The 17117-nt window shown below is 52.1% G+C and overlaps 1 protein-coding gene across 1 annotated transcript in view; it reads right to left on the minus strand.

Moving 5' to 3' along the window:
* Window positions 1–216: 216 nt before the first annotated feature.
* SLC6A17 (solute carrier family 6 member 17) overlaps window positions 217–17117 on the minus strand; it is a 52192-nt gene continuing 35291 nt past the window's right edge. Inside the window, exons 7-12 of the mRNA XM_052637379.1 lie at window positions 6203–6444; window positions 5721–5913; window positions 3651–3843; window positions 2918–3077; window positions 1530–1692; window positions 217–1057 (exon numbers count right to left, since the gene is read on the minus strand). Of these exons, the coding sequence (XP_052493339.1) occupies window positions 689–1057; window positions 1530–1692; window positions 2918–3077; window positions 3651–3843; window positions 5721–5913; window positions 6203–6444 (1320 nt within the window). The 3' untranslated portion in view covers window positions 217–688. The remainder of the gene's footprint in view (window positions 1058–1529; window positions 1693–2917; window positions 3078–3650; window positions 3844–5720; window positions 5914–6202; window positions 6445–17117) is intronic.

The raw sequence follows: 17117 nt of genomic DNA on the forward strand, positions 1-17117 counted from the left end.
ACTCCCCACCCACCCCAGGCAAGGCCGAGGTCCTGGAGGGTCTGTCTTGAGCTGGGTGCTAAGGTGCTAAGGAGCCCCCTCATCTCACCATCTCTGCTGCTGTGGCTCATGCTCAAACCAGCGGAAGCCATTTGCCTCACCAAGCTGAGCCTGGGGATTTCTGCAGACTCCATCCCCAAATCAGAGCCCTGAGTCCTGGCACCTCTGTCCCATCACTAACCTGCAGTTGGGCACCTCTCGGCCAGGACACCCTGCCTAACCCCTCCCGATGACCCTCGCCACAGCCGCCACCTGGCAGCACAGACCTAAGGGTCCCAAGACCTAAGAGCTGCAGGCACCAGCAGAAGAGGGAGGGAGGGATGAACTCGAGAGCAGCCGCTTGGAGACTCCCCTGTGCCAGGAGTCGAGACTTCTGGGTGGTTCCAGCTACTCAGCGGCAATTTGGTAAGACGATCTCAGGTTAGCTGGGGTGGGGGCTTAGCTTGGGGGACAGAGCTTCTCCCAGGCCCCACTCAGATCTAGGGAACACAAGTCGGCTGGGACAGGGGTGGGGGGTGAGACAGGGCAGAGCCCCACTCCTTGCGCCGAGGGCCTGGCCTGGAAGGCGAGGCCAGATGGGAACACGTGGGCTGGCTGGGTGTGTGTGTGTGTTGGGGGTGGGGGTGAGGTGGGCAGGGCAGGGCAGTGGTCACAGCTCCGACTCAGGGGTGCCAGCCAGGAGGTAGCCACTTCCATAGCGTCCATTGGGGTTGCCGCTGGTCTCCAAGGGTGATGTACTGCCAGGCCCTAGATAGGAGCGGTGAGTGGGCATGGGGGAGGGCGCCTCGCTGGGCACCTTGCTGAGGATGAAGCGGGTCTCGTCGTTCTCCTCCAGGTTGGAGATGTCCTTCATCATGCGGCCCTTCTTGTAGGACACGGAGAGGGTGTTGGAGCCGTCGGAGAGCAGGTGGAAGTGCCGCAGGACGAACACCACAGGGATGGGCAGGACGGCCACGACAATGAGCGTGATCAGGATGGCCATGGCCCAGTTGGGGAAATACAGGTAGCGCTCGGCAGCCTAGGGGTGCACACAGGTGAGCGCTGCTGCCTGCCTCGCTCTGCAGCAGCCTCACCCTCTCAGACTCCTCCTGCCCACTCCCATCCCTCCCACACTGCCCAGGCACTGGCAGAGTTGGGGTCATCAGGCGCTGACCCTCGGGTCAGCTGGTCCCCTTGGCTAAGGGCTGAGCCTCCCCAGGTCTCATTTTCTATACTTGTGTAAAGTTGGGCTGGTCACAGAGTCATCCACAGAGAAGGGAAGCATGGGTTAGAAAGACTAGACAAGTGCATTCAGCTTTCTGCCTGTTTTCCCATGTGTGTGATAGCAATAAAACCATCTCTCTCTTTGGGTTGCTGAAAAAGTTACAGATCAGATGTACAGAGCCCCTGGTGGGGCCCGGCATGTAAGGGTTTATCTCTATTACCTGTTGTATTAAAAGCCTGGGAAGATGCCACCCCAGATCCCTGGGGTTTCAGGCCCTCACTCTCACCTCCTCCCTGATCCAGGCGCTGTAGCCCGGGGGCGTGACCCCAAGCTGGATGATGCTGGCCGTGGTGAGCACAGCCATGCATAGCGGAGACACGAACTTCCACATGTAGAAATAGAAGCGGTAGGGCTGGAAGCCCAGCATCTCCGTCAGCTCCTGCATGAACCTGCCAGGAGCAGCAGAGAGTCCAGAAGTTGGCACCCCCACTGCACTTGCCCAATGCCCCCAGACTCCTCCTGCAAAGCCTTCCCTCACCAGTCCCTTCTGTCCAGGCTCTTCCACTCTTCACATTCAGTACATTAGTCTGTGGCCCTGATGGCCTCTGAAAAGCCTCTGCTAACCTCCTCTAACTTACTCTATGTCACATCACATCTCACCCAGGGAAGGGGTACAGGCCACAGGGCACGCCCTGGGCACCTGGATAGGCTCCACAGGGCTTTCCCCGGCACCCAACCCCACTCACACTGACCTGGCTCTAGACTCCCCCTGCTGGAAGAGAGGCAGAAGTGCCTGTCCCTGGCGTCCAAAGGCAGAAGGCTGCCCTGACTCAGGTTTCTAACCATTGGGCCTATGGGTGGAATTCGGGACACTGGCAGAGTATGTACATGAATGGCAATTAAAAAATCATCTTTACCTCAGTAACACCTAACTGAAATCTTGTGTTTCTTTCTATTACAAGTGCAAGCAATGACAGCAGTATTATCAGTACCCATGAGGCTGTAAGGAATTGATTAAATCACAGATATTTTATCACATTACAATTGAGATACCTACAAATGTCATTTATGCTCATCACTACTTAGAAATAACCATTGTTATTAGACCCATAGCTAGATCTTGTAACTTAATGCAGTAAGAATAAAGCACACGTGTATTATTGCTATATCACAGATTTAAAACATTATTCCGCTAATATTCAGGATAAATTCTAGGGCTTCCCTGGTGGCTCAGTGATTAAGAATCCGCCTGCCAATCCAGGAGACACGAGTTCGGTCCCTGGTCCGGGAAGATCCTGCATGCCTCAGGGCAACTAAGCCCGTGCTGCACAGCCAGTGAGCCTGTGCCCTAGAGCCTGAGAACCACAGCCACTGAGCCCGCGTGCCTCGAGCCCATGCCTGCAGCAGCAGAAGCCACTGCAATGGGAAGCCCCTGCACCGCAACCTGAGAGCAGTCCTCACTCCCGCCCAGCGGCCTGGGGCAGTTGTGTCCTCTCTCGGAGACTTGCTTTCCCTAAATGATCTGTAGGGGGCCATTTTCTGGCTAACATTCTGACTGTGACCTCCTGCCTAAATCACAAGCAGCCCTGGAAACACAGCACTCTCTGGGGAGTCATGAGGCGACGGACCTCTCCTCCTGTTCCCTACCTCTCCCCACACACCCCCACCCCTTACTTCTTGGTCCCATAGATCCAGGCCACCGCGACATTCTCGAGGATGACGATGACGGTGAGCGGCAGGGTGGCCGAGTAGTCATCAAACATGGTGACGAAATAGTTTCCAGAGCGCTGGACGAACAACAGCCCCACGAAGAATGCAAAGACACAGCAGCCCACTACAGAGAGCCGGGAGGCCAGTGTGGGGGCAAAGGTGCAGGGTGGGTGGGGCCTGGGGTGTCTTCAGGGCCCCCAGGTTCCTCCCATCCCAGCCTTCCCCCCAGCAGGCCTGCAGCTCACCCTCCAGAAGGCCCAGCCCTGCATGGAGTGGGGCAGGGGTCCAGATGCCCAGGTTCTGAGCTCCCACTCTACTAGGTGGGGAGCATCCTGGAGCTGGGAGTATCAGGATGAAACAGGGTGCAGGGTTGGCAAGGAGGGAGGCCATCCTGCCCAGACACCTCAGCAGGCCCTTGGGGAGAGGGGCAAGTGAACCAAGAAAGAGGCCTATCTCCCAGCCCAGGTTTGGCACAGATTCCCAAATAGCCTTCTCCCTTCTGGCTCTCAAGTGCTCTTTTTGAGGTGGTTCCAGATGCGTCCCGGGTTGGGTAGGAGTAGGGAAGCTTTCTAAGTATGGAGTCATGAATAACCCAGTAGGAACCCAATCTTCCTAAAGTCAAAGCCACCACCTGATCGCTTTCCCCGCCCTCCCGGGGCAGCCCACAAGGCCAGTGGGGACCGCTGGGAGGAGTTACCTGTGAACATCTCCTTGGGCACCTTGAAAGTGTCGATAATGGGTGTGGTGATGCCTGCCATGGTGCCGATCATACTGCCCAGGCCCAGGTTGATGAGCATCAGGAAGAACATGACAGACCAGAACGGGGAGGCAGGGAAGTGCGTCATGGCCTCGGTGAAAGCGATGAAGGCCAGGCCTGTGCCCTGCACAGACTGAGGGTGGGGGCAGAGGGTGGGGCTCAGTGGGGGCCATGCCCACCTGGGAGCCTCCTGCTTCCTTCTCTCTGCCCTTGGAGCTTTAGGAGTAACTGTTCCCTCTTTCCCAGTGATCCCTGCCCCTACCTAAATTCTCTTGTTTCTGGCCAGTGGGTCTCAAACTTGAGTGGGCATCAGAATACACCCCAGGGAGTAAAGCACTAATTCAGGACTTCACCTGTGAGACCTGGAATCTACGCATTGTCCAAGGACCCCCAGCGATTCACATGAAGATGCTCTCTTTTAGAGACACAACCAGCTCAAGACTCTCCTCCTCTGAGCAGTGCAGCCATACCCAGCTCTGAGTTCCAGACCTTACCATAGCGGTCTCAGCCTCTGCCGCCCGATGGACTCACATTGGAGCCTTTAAAAAACACTGATGCCTGAGTCTCTCCCCAAGGACAATGATCTGCTTGGCTTAGGGGAAGAGCTGGATATTAAGGTTTTATAAAGCCCCCAGGGGACTCTGATGGGCAGCCAAGGTGGAGAACCACTGCTGCAATGTTGGGGCCCCTGCTCGTGGGGAACTGACCACACACTGTCCACTGACATCACTTCTGCACCCTCCTCACAGTGTCAGGGTTTGGTCAGGGAACACCCACCCCAACTGTGTGAGAGTAGTGCTTGTCATTTGGTTGTTATCAAGATTGTATTATATTTAAAAAATCCTACTTCTGTCCAGAGGACCAGGCCCCACCTGTGAGAATGGGGCAGGGTCTCAAGGAAGGGGACCGTCCTTTATACTGTCAGGGGAAGAAACCAGGGCGGGGGAGCTGAGACAAGGCCTTTTAGCTCTTGATCACATGGGAAGAGGTGAAGGGGACTCAGTCCCTGAGCATTAGGTTGGTGCCAGTAGAACGCAGCTAACTTTTCAACTATTCATGGGGTTCCTGATGTTTGAACAAACTCCCGGAGATAGTGAAGGACAGGGAAGCCCGGCGTGTTGTAGTCCACGGGGTTGCAAAGAGTCAGATGTGACTGAGCAATTGAACAATGACTTTTTAACAAGCAGGGAAAGCTTCACCATCCCTGGCTCCATGGAGAAGGGCAGGGTTGGCAGAGGCTGACAGATGGGAGCTGGCGCAGCCCCCAGTGAGCCCTGGCATGAGCTGGATCCCAGGACCCCATGGGCATGTCTGTCTCCTGTTACCCCTCCTCACAGAACAGTCACATTGAAAGTCTCTGGCTGTGCAAACGGGGACAGAAGCAGAGTGTCTAAGCTTGGGCCTGCTTGTCAATGAAGGGCAGCATATCCCTGCCCTCCCCAGGGGCTAAAGGTCATTGTGGCCCTGTGAGTGGGGGAGGGGCAGAAGCATCAAGACTTGAACCCTGGCTCTCCAACTTCCTAGCTGTGAGATCCTGAGCAGGCTCCCAACTTAAAGGCTGCTTGCCTGTAAAACAGGAGACAACGTTAACACTCAGCTCTCAGCGCTGTCCTGAGGGCCCGGAGGGACAGGCAGCAAAGGGCAGATGCTAATGTAAACACTCACATTCTGCGTGCCATGTCTAAGGCACAGTTCCCAGGGCATCACACATGGCAGTGATGGGTGCACAGGAAACCCGCTCAAGAAACGGGAGAGCTGTCCGGCTCCCTGTGATTTCCGGGATGTGTGTGTCTGTCTTGTCTTCTCGGTGAGACTCAGCCTACCTCAGGGCAGGGGTTTTGGCCAGTACCTTTCTCTCCGGGCACATAGTAGATCCTCGCTTATCAAGCCAATGAATGAGTCCCTGGAGGCTTTCTGCACCCAAGCTCCAGCCACCCATAGCCTATCTCTGGGCCCTGCACTCCCACATCTGCCTTCCTGCCCGTCCTGGAAGGACAGCTTCCCCCATACCTTATCTAGCTCGTCCTCCAGAAGGCAGGGATCGAGGCCCAGGGCTGAGAAATGGTCCTCCTTCACGGTCTTGATGACCTTGTACATCTCTGCATAGTCCTTGGTGGTGAGGTGGGAGAAGTTGACGTGGGGAGGGATGAGGGCCCGGCTCAGGACATCGTTGTTGAGGTACCCCAGGATTTTCTCAGCATTCCTGCAGCACAAAAGACACAGCAAAGTAAAAATTTTTTTTTTTTTTAAATAAGGTTTTTTAAAAAAGTGAAGGTAAAAAGGCAGGACTGGGCACCATCCAGGGGTACCTTGCAGACACCCAGGAAGGTCAATGAAGACCATGGACACAGACATCTCTGAAGCTGGCCCTGTGGTCCAGGGCTGAGGACAGAGAGCTGCTCTGACCTCCATCCCCCAGCCCCGGTGGAGGGGGGCTCTCCCAGGGGAAGGCAGACTGGAGAAGAGAGGACAGGAGGAGAAGGGCCACCTACTCGACCACACACTTCTCGTTCATGATGTTGGCCTTGAAGCCCAGCACAGCGAACACCACGAGGGTGGCCAGCACCGAGGTGAAGAAGTTGATGAAGGACACCAGGGCAGCATCAAAGTGGCAGTTGTTGTCCTGCTTGTTGTAGCTGGAGAAGGCTATGACGCCCCCGAAGCCCAGCCCCAGAGCGAAGAAGACCTGTGTGGCTGCCTCCCGCCATACCTGGGGGTCCAACATCTTGTCCAGCTACAGTAGGGGAGGGGCAGCCATGGCAGGGCGAAGAAAAGAGACACAGAGATAGCGGCTTTAGCGAATTCCCTGGCAGTCCAGTGATTAGGACTCAGCACCTCCACTGCGGTGGCCTGGTTTCCATTCCTGATGGGGGAACTAAGATCCCACAAGCCACGTGGGGCAGCCAACAACAAAAAAGAGCTTTATTCACCTGCAGTAGAATTTCCACCACACCCTCTTTCCTCAGCCTCACAGAGGCAGCGCGGCACAGTGGTAAAGAACTGTGGTTGTGTGACCCCGGGCAATTCCCCTAGCCCCCTGAGCCTCAGGTTCCCCACAGGTAAAATGCAGAAATCAAGAGTATCAGGAATCTAAAACGTACAATGAACTGGTGAATATTACAAAAAAGAAACAGACTCACAGATACAGAAAACAAAGCAGTGGTTACCAGCGGGGAGAAGGAGGTGGGGAGGGGCAACACAGGAGCAGGGGATCAAGGGGCACAAACTATTGGGCTTCAAATAAACTGCGAGGATATATTCTACCTCACAGGGAATACAGCCAATGTCTTATAATAACTATAAACGGAGTATAACCTGTAAACATTGTGAGTCACTATATTGTACACCTGTAATTGTAATAATATTGTACGAAAACTATGTGTGTGCATGTGTGTATGCACGTGTTTGCACGTTTGTGTGCATATGTGTGTGTGCACATGTGTGCGCTCAGTCGTGTCCAACTCTTTGTGACCCCATGGACCGTAGCCTGCCAGGCTCCTCTGTCCATGGAATTTTCCAGGCAAGAATACTGGAGCAGGTGGCCATTTCCTCCTCCAGGGGATCTTCCTGACCCAGGATTGATCTCGCATCTCTTGCATCTTCTGCGTCGGGAGGCAGATTCTTAACCACTGCGCCACCTGGGAAGTCTGTACATCAACTATACTTTAATAAAAAAAAATTGTATCAACTTCAGATGATTGTTGTGAGACCTAGGTAAGTTAAAATAAATGCTGTGTGCTTAAATAGTAATTCCAGGTTAATTTTAACTGCTATCACTGCTTACCACGGAGCTATCATATCAAGGAACATCTTCAAGGCTATCAGCAATGATGTGTAGGGCAAACTCCAGGGAGTGTCATTCGCTTAGACTACAGTGTGAATGGTGCCTCCTGGAGCCATGCAGTATATGGCCTGCACAACAGTACAAGACAAGTAAGAACACCAATATCTCCCTGATACCTCATCCAACCACAAGAAAGACACCAACTCCTCCCTCTTGCTCACCCAAACTCCCTTTTCCAAAAAAGAAAAAGACCTAAAGTTCATTTGCACACGCCCTAGATCACAGAAGAACCACCCCCTCAGCTCACCCAACTTGAAGCACAGAACTCAGACACTTCTTAGAGAGGGGACCCCTTGCCAGACCCTCCACCTGTCCTCGGATGTGAGAAGAGCCAGGACCTCCACAGCATGTAGAGGGCATGGGGTAACTTCCAAACATTTTCATGTCTGTTTTCCTTATACTGTTTGTTCCTCAAGGCAGGGACTAGGGCCTGGGCCCAGCATAGGATTGTAGAATCAGACAGACCCAGATCTAAGTCTGACTCCCTCTTGAAACTGTTGTGAAGGCTTAGGCAAATGACAGTGCCTGTTTCATGAGCTTCTGTTTTCTCAGCTGAAAAATGGGAATAATAATAAAGTCTTCCCCCCAAAAGGCCAAAGAATGTTCTACTACACAATTGCACTCATTTCACATGCTACCAAGGTAATGCTCAAAATCCTTCAAGTTAGGCTTTAACAGTACATAAGCCAGGAACTTCCAGATGTACAAGCTGGATTTCAAAAAGGCAGAGGAACCAGAGACCAAATTGCCAACGTCTGTGGGATCATAGAAAAAGCAAGGGGATTCCACAAAAACATCCACTTCTGCTTCATTACTATGCTACAGCTTTTGACTGTGTTGATCACAACAAACTGTGGAAAGTTCTTAGAGAGATGGGAATACCAGATCACCTTACCTGTCTCCTGAGAAAAGGGTATGCAGGCCACAGAGCAACAGTGAGAACGAGACATGAAACAAGAGACTGGTTCAAAGTTGGGAAAGGAATCGTCAAGGCGTATATTGTCACCTGTTATTTAACTTATATGCAGAGTATATCATGTGAAATGCCGGGCTGGATGAGTCATAAGTTGGAATCAAGATTGCTGGGAGAAATATCAACAACCTCAGATATGCAGATGATACCACTCTTCTGGCAGAAAGCAGAGAGGAACTAAAGAGCCTCTTGATGAGGGTGAAAGAGGAGAGTGAAAAAGCTGGCTTAAAACTTAACATTCATAAAACAAAGATCATGGCATCTGGTCCCATCACTACACTGCAAACAGATGGGGGAAAAGTGGAAACAGTGGCAGATTTTATTTTCCTGGGCTCCAAAATCACTGTGGACAATGACTGCAGCCATGAAATTAAAACACACTTGCTCCTTAGAAGAAAAGCTATGACAAACCTAGACAGCATGTTAAAAAGCAGAGACACTACTTTGCTGACAAAGGTCCATATAGTCAAAGCTATGGTTTTTCCATTAGGCATGTACGGATGTGAGAGTTAGACCATAAAGAAGGCTGAGTGCCAAAGAATTGATGCTTTCGAACTGTGGGGTTAGAGAAGACTCCTGAGAGTCCCTTGGACAGCTAGGAGACCAAACCAGTCCATCTTAAAGAAAATCAAACCTGAATATTTGTTGGAAGGACTGATGCTGAAGCTGAAGCTCCAAGCTTCACTTTGGCCACCTGATGTGAAGAGATGACTCAATGGAAAAGACCCTGATGCTGGGAAAGAATGTAGGCAGGAGGAAAGGGGATGACAGATGATGAGATGGTTGGATGGCATCACCGACTCAATGGACACGAGTCTGAGCAAACTCCAGGACACAGTGACGGACAGGGAAGCCTGGCCTGCTGCAGTCCATAGGGTTGCAGAGCTGGACACGACTTAGCGACTGAACAACTCCCTCCCAAAGTGATTGTGAAGACCAAATGCACGGTCTCAAGCAGTGCCTTGTGCACAGGATCCTTTAATCTTGACAAAATGCCTCTGACCAGGTCAGGCCAGCGGTGGGCTTTTGGTTTTTGCGGGTGTTTGGGGGGAATTTTTTTGGTGGAGGGCAAGGAATTGTTATTCATATTTGGAAAGAGTAAACTAAGACCAAAGATGAAATAACTCACTCAAAGTACTGGAGCCAGCCCACTGAGACTCAGGAGTTACTAAATACAGACTGTCCGACACTGGGCAGTGGCATCCTCCCAGCTCCATCTCCTGACACAGCTGGCCTGCAGCTACCCTCCTCTGACCACTTTCCCCTCGGACCTTTGCTGCTGAGGCCAACCAAAGTGACTTCACTCCAGACAGATGAGGAAGGCAAGGAGTGAACTAGAAAATCTGCCTCCCCTGTGGGGACAGCCCCACATGGTCCCAGGATGGCTGCCCCTTGCTGCGTGCCTGTGAAGGAGTCTGCTCCTTGTGTGCACAGTAAAGTGATGGGCTTGGGCTCTTCCAGCTCTGATATTTCAGCCCTAACACTGAGGGCAGAAGCTCAGCATCTCAGCAGCTTCCCAGGCATGTCTGAGCACCAGGAGTCACTCCCCAGCTGAGGAGGTGGTGGCATGCTTGGAGGCTGGCAGAATGATGGGCTCAGGGAGGAGGAGGAGGAAGAGGAAAAGGAGGAAGGTGACAGCAGAGCCTTCTGGCTTCGGGTCCTGTACACAGGTAGAGGCCTAGGAGCACTGCCTGGCTGGCTAGTATTCGAATTCCAGGGAGATTACAGTCCCCCACCCCGTGCAGAAGAGATAAACCCATCTTTGGCCCACCAAGAAAGCCCAAAGTGCAGACCTTAAGGAGCCAAGAGCCCCTTGCATCCTCCCACCCTCTCTCCCTCACTATACTCTCAACAGCTGTAACGTGCTGGGGGCTCCCTGTGGATACGACATGCAGCCACTCGCTCACCAAACCCTGTGGACAGGCCTGGTCCACAGCAGGTAAGGTCCCAGCTCTCATGGAGCTGACGTTCTAGTTGGACAGATGGACATTGGTCAGACGAGCCTATAAACAAATGCTAAGTTCCAAAAGTGACAAGGGCTGAGAAAGCCAGGTACCTAATTCTAGGAGAGAGTGTGATAGGGGAATTGAGTTGAGTCAGATCAGGGAAAGCTTCCAGAGGAAGAAATCTTTTTTTTTAATTTTTTTATTTTTGGTTGCACTGGGGCTTCATTGCTGCCCTTGGGCTTCCTCGAGTTGCAGCAAGTGGGGGGTTTCTCTTTGTAGCAGTGCACAGGCTTTCTCACTGCGGCGGCCTCTCTGGCTGTGAAGCATGGGCTCTATGTGCACAGGTCTCAGTAGCTGCAGCACGCAGGGTCAGTAGCTGTGGCGCATGGCGGCATGTGCAATCCACCCAGACCAGGGATTGAACGCGTGTCTCCTGCATTGGCAGACAGAGTCTTACCACTGTGCCACCAGGGAGTCCAGGAAGGGTTGTTTGAGCTGCCCACACTAAAGGGAGGGAAGAGGACTCAGACAGAGGAAACAGTGTGTGCAGAGGCCCTGAGGGGGAAAAGGAAGGACACCCTTTTCACACGGGGTGTGTGGAAGAAGGGAAGTAGAGGAGGCCAGCCTGACTGGCGTGCTGAGGACAGGCCGGAGTGGAACAGGAGAGGCTGGGAGAGTCAGAGGAGCCTGAGCAGACGAGCACGAGGATCCTGTCTTGATCCTAAAAAAGCACTGAACAGGGAAAGGTGTAAGGGGTGTGAAAGAAGAGGGAAACAGTCGGGTGGGCATTCCTATAAGAAGCCAGTGAATGCAGCAGACCAGCAAGGAAACACTTTCTGGGGCCCAGGCGGGCGATAAGGGTGGCATTGCCTGGGGTCAGGGAGGTACAGATGGAGAGACTATGGCGGGAAAACCCGAGCCTGCTTTAGCGATGGACTGCTGACGGGGGGCGGGGGGGCGCTGGAGGGAGAGATGCCAGGGTGACGGCCACACCTCTGGCCTGCAGACCCTAGTGGGTGGAGATGGAAACAGTGGATGAGGGGCAGGATTCGATGGGGTTTGAACAGGGGAGGTCCAAACATCCCTTCTAGAGATGTTGAGTTTAATGTGTCCTTAAGATCTCTACAAGGAGATGTCAAGCCAGCAGTCAGACAGATGAGTCTGGAGCTTCGAGGGGAGCACAGAGCTGGAGGTATGATGTGTGAGAAGCAGATGGACCAGCAGGGACTGCAGCTGAGGCTGTGGGTAGAGTGAGAAGAGGCAAGAGCCGGGGCCAAGTCAAGGTCTGCAAGTTTAAAGCAGGAAGGAGGGGGCTTTCCTGGTCCAGGAGTCAGGAATTACCTGCCAGTGCAGGGGACACGGGTTCAGTTCCTGGTCTGGGAAGATCCCACGTGACACGGGGCAACTAAAGCTGTGTGCCGCAGCCACTGAGCCTGTGCTCTGTTACAAGAGAAGCCACCGCTATGAGAAGCCCACGCACCGCAACTCGGGAGTAGCCCCTGCTCACCGCAACTAGTGTAGCCGAAAGAGCAAGCAGGGAAGAAGCTCAGACAAGGGAGGGAGAGGAGCAGCAGCAGCGGCGGCAGGAGGAAAAGCGGCAGAGGGTCACGGAGGCCGTGCGAAGAGAGCCCACCAGGGAGGAGGGGGACCCACGCCACGGGGTGAAGGATGCTGTAGCCACGAGAGCACGGGTGAGCTTAGCTGGAGATGTTCAGGGAGTCCTGAGGCCAGAAGACAAGTAGGAATGAGGAGAGTTGAAAGACAGAGGGGAAGAAAAGGTGGACACTCGGTGGGGAAGTTAGGCTAGGAATGAAAGACAGGGCAGTATTGGGGGAAGGCTAAGAAATCACTGGAGGATCGCTTTTAGACTTGTTTCATTTTTGTTTTTAATGCAGTGACTTGACAGCTGATTGAGAGCAGGGGATCTAGAGGAGAGAAGGGGAGCTGTCATCCATAGGAAACGAGGGAAGGAGGACAGCATGGGGCAGCTGTGGATAAGCTTGTATATCCCGTTTCTATCTCTCTCATCTAAGGGAGTTGCTGTCTTGGTGGCCCCTGTTTTTCCTATAAAGCAGGAGGCCAAATCATCTTTTGCGGGTGAGGTGTGCTGGGAAGAGAGGTCAGAAGGTTCAGACAGTGGAAGCGGTTTAAAATGTTTGCCATGGAACCCGGGAGAGAAAGATGGCCAGAGAAATGGCACAGGGTCATCCCACACTGCTGAGGGCCTGCTCTGCTTGCCGGCTCATCTTCTTTACAAAGGTAGTACAGACCTGCATCTTCTCATCTAAAAACCTTAAGGCCAGACTGGTTTTGGAAACCAGGCTTTGCTTCTAATTTTATTTTAGAAGGGTAATATGGTGCGTATACCACATAATTGCATGACACCCCCTGTAGGGTTTGGGGCAGCACCCTTAATCAGATACATTTGTATTTCTGAAGCAGAATATGAAAATTCACACCAAGCAAGTAAAGACTATAAATAGCCTCACATCTGTTCAGGTCATTTACTGCCAAATGAGTTATGGGAGAAAGAATAAACATTTTTTTCTGTATTTCAGGGCAATTCAGATTTTGGCATTGTGAATAAAGTTTTAGGGACCTATACATGGTCCTAACAGAAATTTGGAGATTATTTTTAAAATAACATAATCATAGTCTCAGTGGGAAGGAGTGTCGGTACCTCCCTTCTCCTGAATGGCTTTTTTTTTTTTTAATGATCCTCTCAGTCTGACTCTTTGCAACCCCATGGACTGTAGTCTGCCAGGCTCCTCCATCCATGGGATTCCTTCAGGCAAGGATACTGGAGTGGGTAGCTACTCCCTTCTCCAGGGGATCCTCCTGACCCAGCGTCTGAACCTGGGTCACAGGCAGATTCTTTACCATCTAAGCCACCAGGGAAGCCCGGTGGGTGGATTATCTACGCTTAAAAGGCATGCCGTCTAAGTTCGTGGATGTCAGTCATGACTGTCCTACCAAGCTGCTCGAACCTCAGGCTAGAAGCCTAGACATAGCGGGAGGGCTCTGGGTAGTTCGGAGAGTTCCAACCAGGAAGGAGCGCAAAATGTTGTAAGATAGGACCAGGTGAGACAGACACAGCTCTGGTCACATCATTTGCATGCTGAAGTCTCTCTGATGGTTCCCCACTATCTGCTGGGGTTTTCTTGGTGGCTCATTGGGTAAAGAATCCACCTGCAATGCAGGAGATGTGGGAGATGAGGGTTCGATCCCTGGATCAGGAAGATCCTCTGGAAGAGGGCATGGCAGCCCGCTCCAGTATTCTAGCCTGAAAAACCCCATGGACAGAGGAGCCCGGCGGGCTACAGTCCATGGAGTCGCAAAGAGCTGGACATAACTGAGCGACTGAGCAGCAGCACCGTCTGCTGGAAAATCTGTTTCCAGCCCATGTCCTGAACACCCCAACTACTCTTCCAAAGCACCATGACCTTACAGTCTGGTCTTCGCCCAGGCTGTTTCCTCTGCCTGGAATTCCCTTGCACCTATTCACTTTCTGTGAACACATACTTATTTCTCGAAACCCAGTACGAATATCACCTGCTCTTTAAGCTTTTCCTGACTGCCTCTGGCAGAGCTAGTCGTGGTCCCTGGGCTCTCACAGCTCTTGTCAATAGCCTCATGACAGGCTTTATGTGTCTGTCTTTCTTTTCACACTCTGTGCTTCTTAGGGGTGGAGCACATCTCCTGTTCATCTTTGTGTGAGCAGTGCCTGGCACACGGGAGAGAAGGGAAAAGTGATGGAGGGTAAGAAAGAGACAGACAGTGTCTGACCTGTGTCCTGGAGGTGAGCTGAGCAGGAAGGGCCAGATCAGGGGCTATGACATGCCAGCCCTTTTGTGCTAAGATCCAGTCTTCTAGGACAAGAAGATCCTTAGGATTTAAATTTCTACTCTATAAAACAAGGCTATTTCCAAGCTGGCTTCCTTTCATTCTCTTTTCTCTCTCTCTCTTTCTAAAGTAACTCTTTCCTTTTTGATCTAGGTCAGTCATTACCAGGCTTCCCTGGTGGCCCAGCAGTAAAGAATCTGCCTGCTAACTCAGGAGACTCGGGTTTGATCCCTGGGTTGGGAAGATCCCCTGGAGGAGGGAATGGCAACCCACTCCAGTATTTTTGCCTGGAGAATCCTATGGACAGAGGAGCCTGAAGGGCTACAGTCCATGGGGTCGCAAAGAGATGGACAAGATTTAGCAACTGAACAACAAGTCATTACTAAAGTTTTTACAAAAAGGTCTGGGCCATGTGTGAGACCTAAACACACATCATCATTAGGATTTTCACCATTCCCTAAGCCTAAAACTAAGATGTGGGTAAATTCCTAGGCCACCATCAGGGCCAAATCTCAAAAAGGGAGGCAGCCACCTAGGGGAGGACACCATCATCCCAAACTACCAACAGAGCTGGCTCTATGGTGTGTGGGGTTTCTCGGAGGAGGTATAAAGAAACTGTCTGCCAGTGCAGGAGACACAAGAGGTGCGGGTTCGACCCCTGGGTGGGGAAGATGCCCTGGAGGAGGGAATGGCAACCCACTCCAGTATTCTTGCCTGGAGAATCCCGTGGACGGAGGAGCACGGCAGGCTGCAGTCTATCGGGCCGCAGAGTCGGACGTGACTGACACGCACACACACGGGGTAGGACTGTCTTACAGGCAAGGATTTTGGATGGAAACCAAAACTGGTTTGTGTTTGTTTGTATATTAAGATTGTATCTATTTGCTGTTCTTGTTCTATTTTTAAAAACTATGAGACATTGCTTATATAATGTACAAAAGTGGAAAGGATAGTGTCATGAACCCCTATGTACCTATCACCCAGCTTTAGCAATTATCAACACATGGCCACTCCTGCTTCCTCTGTATCCCAACTCTCTCTCCTCCCCCTCCCACCTCTAGTTACTCTGAAGTACAGTAGTGGATCCACATCTGACATTAATAAGCCCCCCAGGAAAGCAGCCGAGAGAGCCAAAGCTGGGCCTTTGTGTGAGTGGTTCCTGGGCATCCCTGCTTCCAGCCTGCAGCATGGAGGTGCACTCTTGACAGTGGAAATGACCAGATGCCCAGTGCTCATCTGGGGATAAACAGGCACCTTCACCATTGAATGCCTGTGTTCCTTGAATTTAAAGGTGCTCTTGCAGGATTTTAGGGATCATGGTGCCTGATTTCAACAAGATCCTGATCATACTGTTCAGAGGATGAGCCCACAGCCAGATCTCAGAAAGCACAGTGTCCTTTCCAGACGTCAGGATGTGACTGCAAGAGGAGAGGTGGGAAATGGGCTTTCCTCACTGAAGTCAAGGCTCGAACCTGCTTCTGGGTGCCCTCCCTGAAACAGAGCGGCAGCTTCCTGCCATTTGCTAGGCACACAGCTGAGTCACTTCCTGACGCAGCGAGCAAGGTGTTCCACGGCTTTTGACTCAGCGGCATGAAGATGCTTTTTGAATCGACAAGCAGCTGATGAGCCCTAGCCTGGACTGGTGCAAAACAGAAGTGCGTGCCCTTGCTTCAGCACAGATGGGCCCATAGACACCAGATGGTACGGAGGCACTGGGTTCCCGATGCCCAAGAACAGTGTCACCTTCACGATGGATGAGAAGAAATACTAGCTAACGCTCACCACGCCGTCTCTGCACCCCAGGACAGTCCTACATGCTCTCCTGGCGGTGCTATGAGCAAGCTGCCATGGATCCCCCTATCTTGCAGCTGAGGAAACTGAGGCCCCAAGCGGACAAAGAACTAGTCTTCCCATGACTGACTGATAAGCTGGGCTTGGAACCAGACTGTCCGACTCCAGAGCCTACCCCTGGGAGCAAGGCTGCCTTTCCATCCTGCTCAAGAAGCCTGACTCTGATTGTGGGGATCACAAAGTTCCTCCACAAACCGCTATGCCTGAGCCTTTGCAGGGAACCCACTTCTCTTCTCTAGGGGTTACCATACACCCTTGACCCTGAGGCCCGTCCTCATCAGGCAGAACCGTTCACTGGTCTCCTCCAGAGGCCACAAAGCGGGTGTCCGAAGCTCCTGCCCGGCTCAGGTTGTGCCGGGCTACAGCCCTGAAAAGCTGGTGTGGCTTCTGTCACGGCTGGTTAATAGTAAAGGGGTCAGGTGGCTTGAAACTGAAAAGGACAGAGAGGTATTCACCCCTGTATGCCAGACACTCAATTCCTCTTCCCTAGATGTAACCATGGTACCAGTCTCTTGCCTAACCTTCCAGTGATATTTCATATGTATATCAATGATATATATTGAGTTGGCCAAAAAATTCATTCAGGTTTTTTTGATAAAGATGTTATGGAAAAAGCCAAATGAACTTTTGTCTAACTATTAAGGGGCTTCCTGGTGGGTCAGCAGTAAAGAATCCACCTGCAATGCAGGAGACTCAGGTTCAATCCCTGGGTTGGGAAGATCCTCTGGAGAAGGAAATGGCAACCCACTATAGTATTCTTGCCTGGAGAATCCATGGACAGAGGAGCCTGGCAGGTTACAGTCCCAAAGTGTCAGACACAACTTAGAGACTACACTACCACCACCATAAATATTATACACACACACACACCACACACACACATCACACACACCACACACACACACATCACACACATACATCACACACACACCACACACACATCACACACA

The sequence above is a fragment of the Budorcas taxicolor genome, chromosome 3 (assembly GCF_023091745.1).
Source record: "Budorcas taxicolor isolate Tak-1 chromosome 3, Takin1.1, whole genome shotgun sequence".
Taxonomy (NCBI): domain Eukaryota; kingdom Metazoa; phylum Chordata; class Mammalia; order Artiodactyla; family Bovidae; genus Budorcas; species Budorcas taxicolor.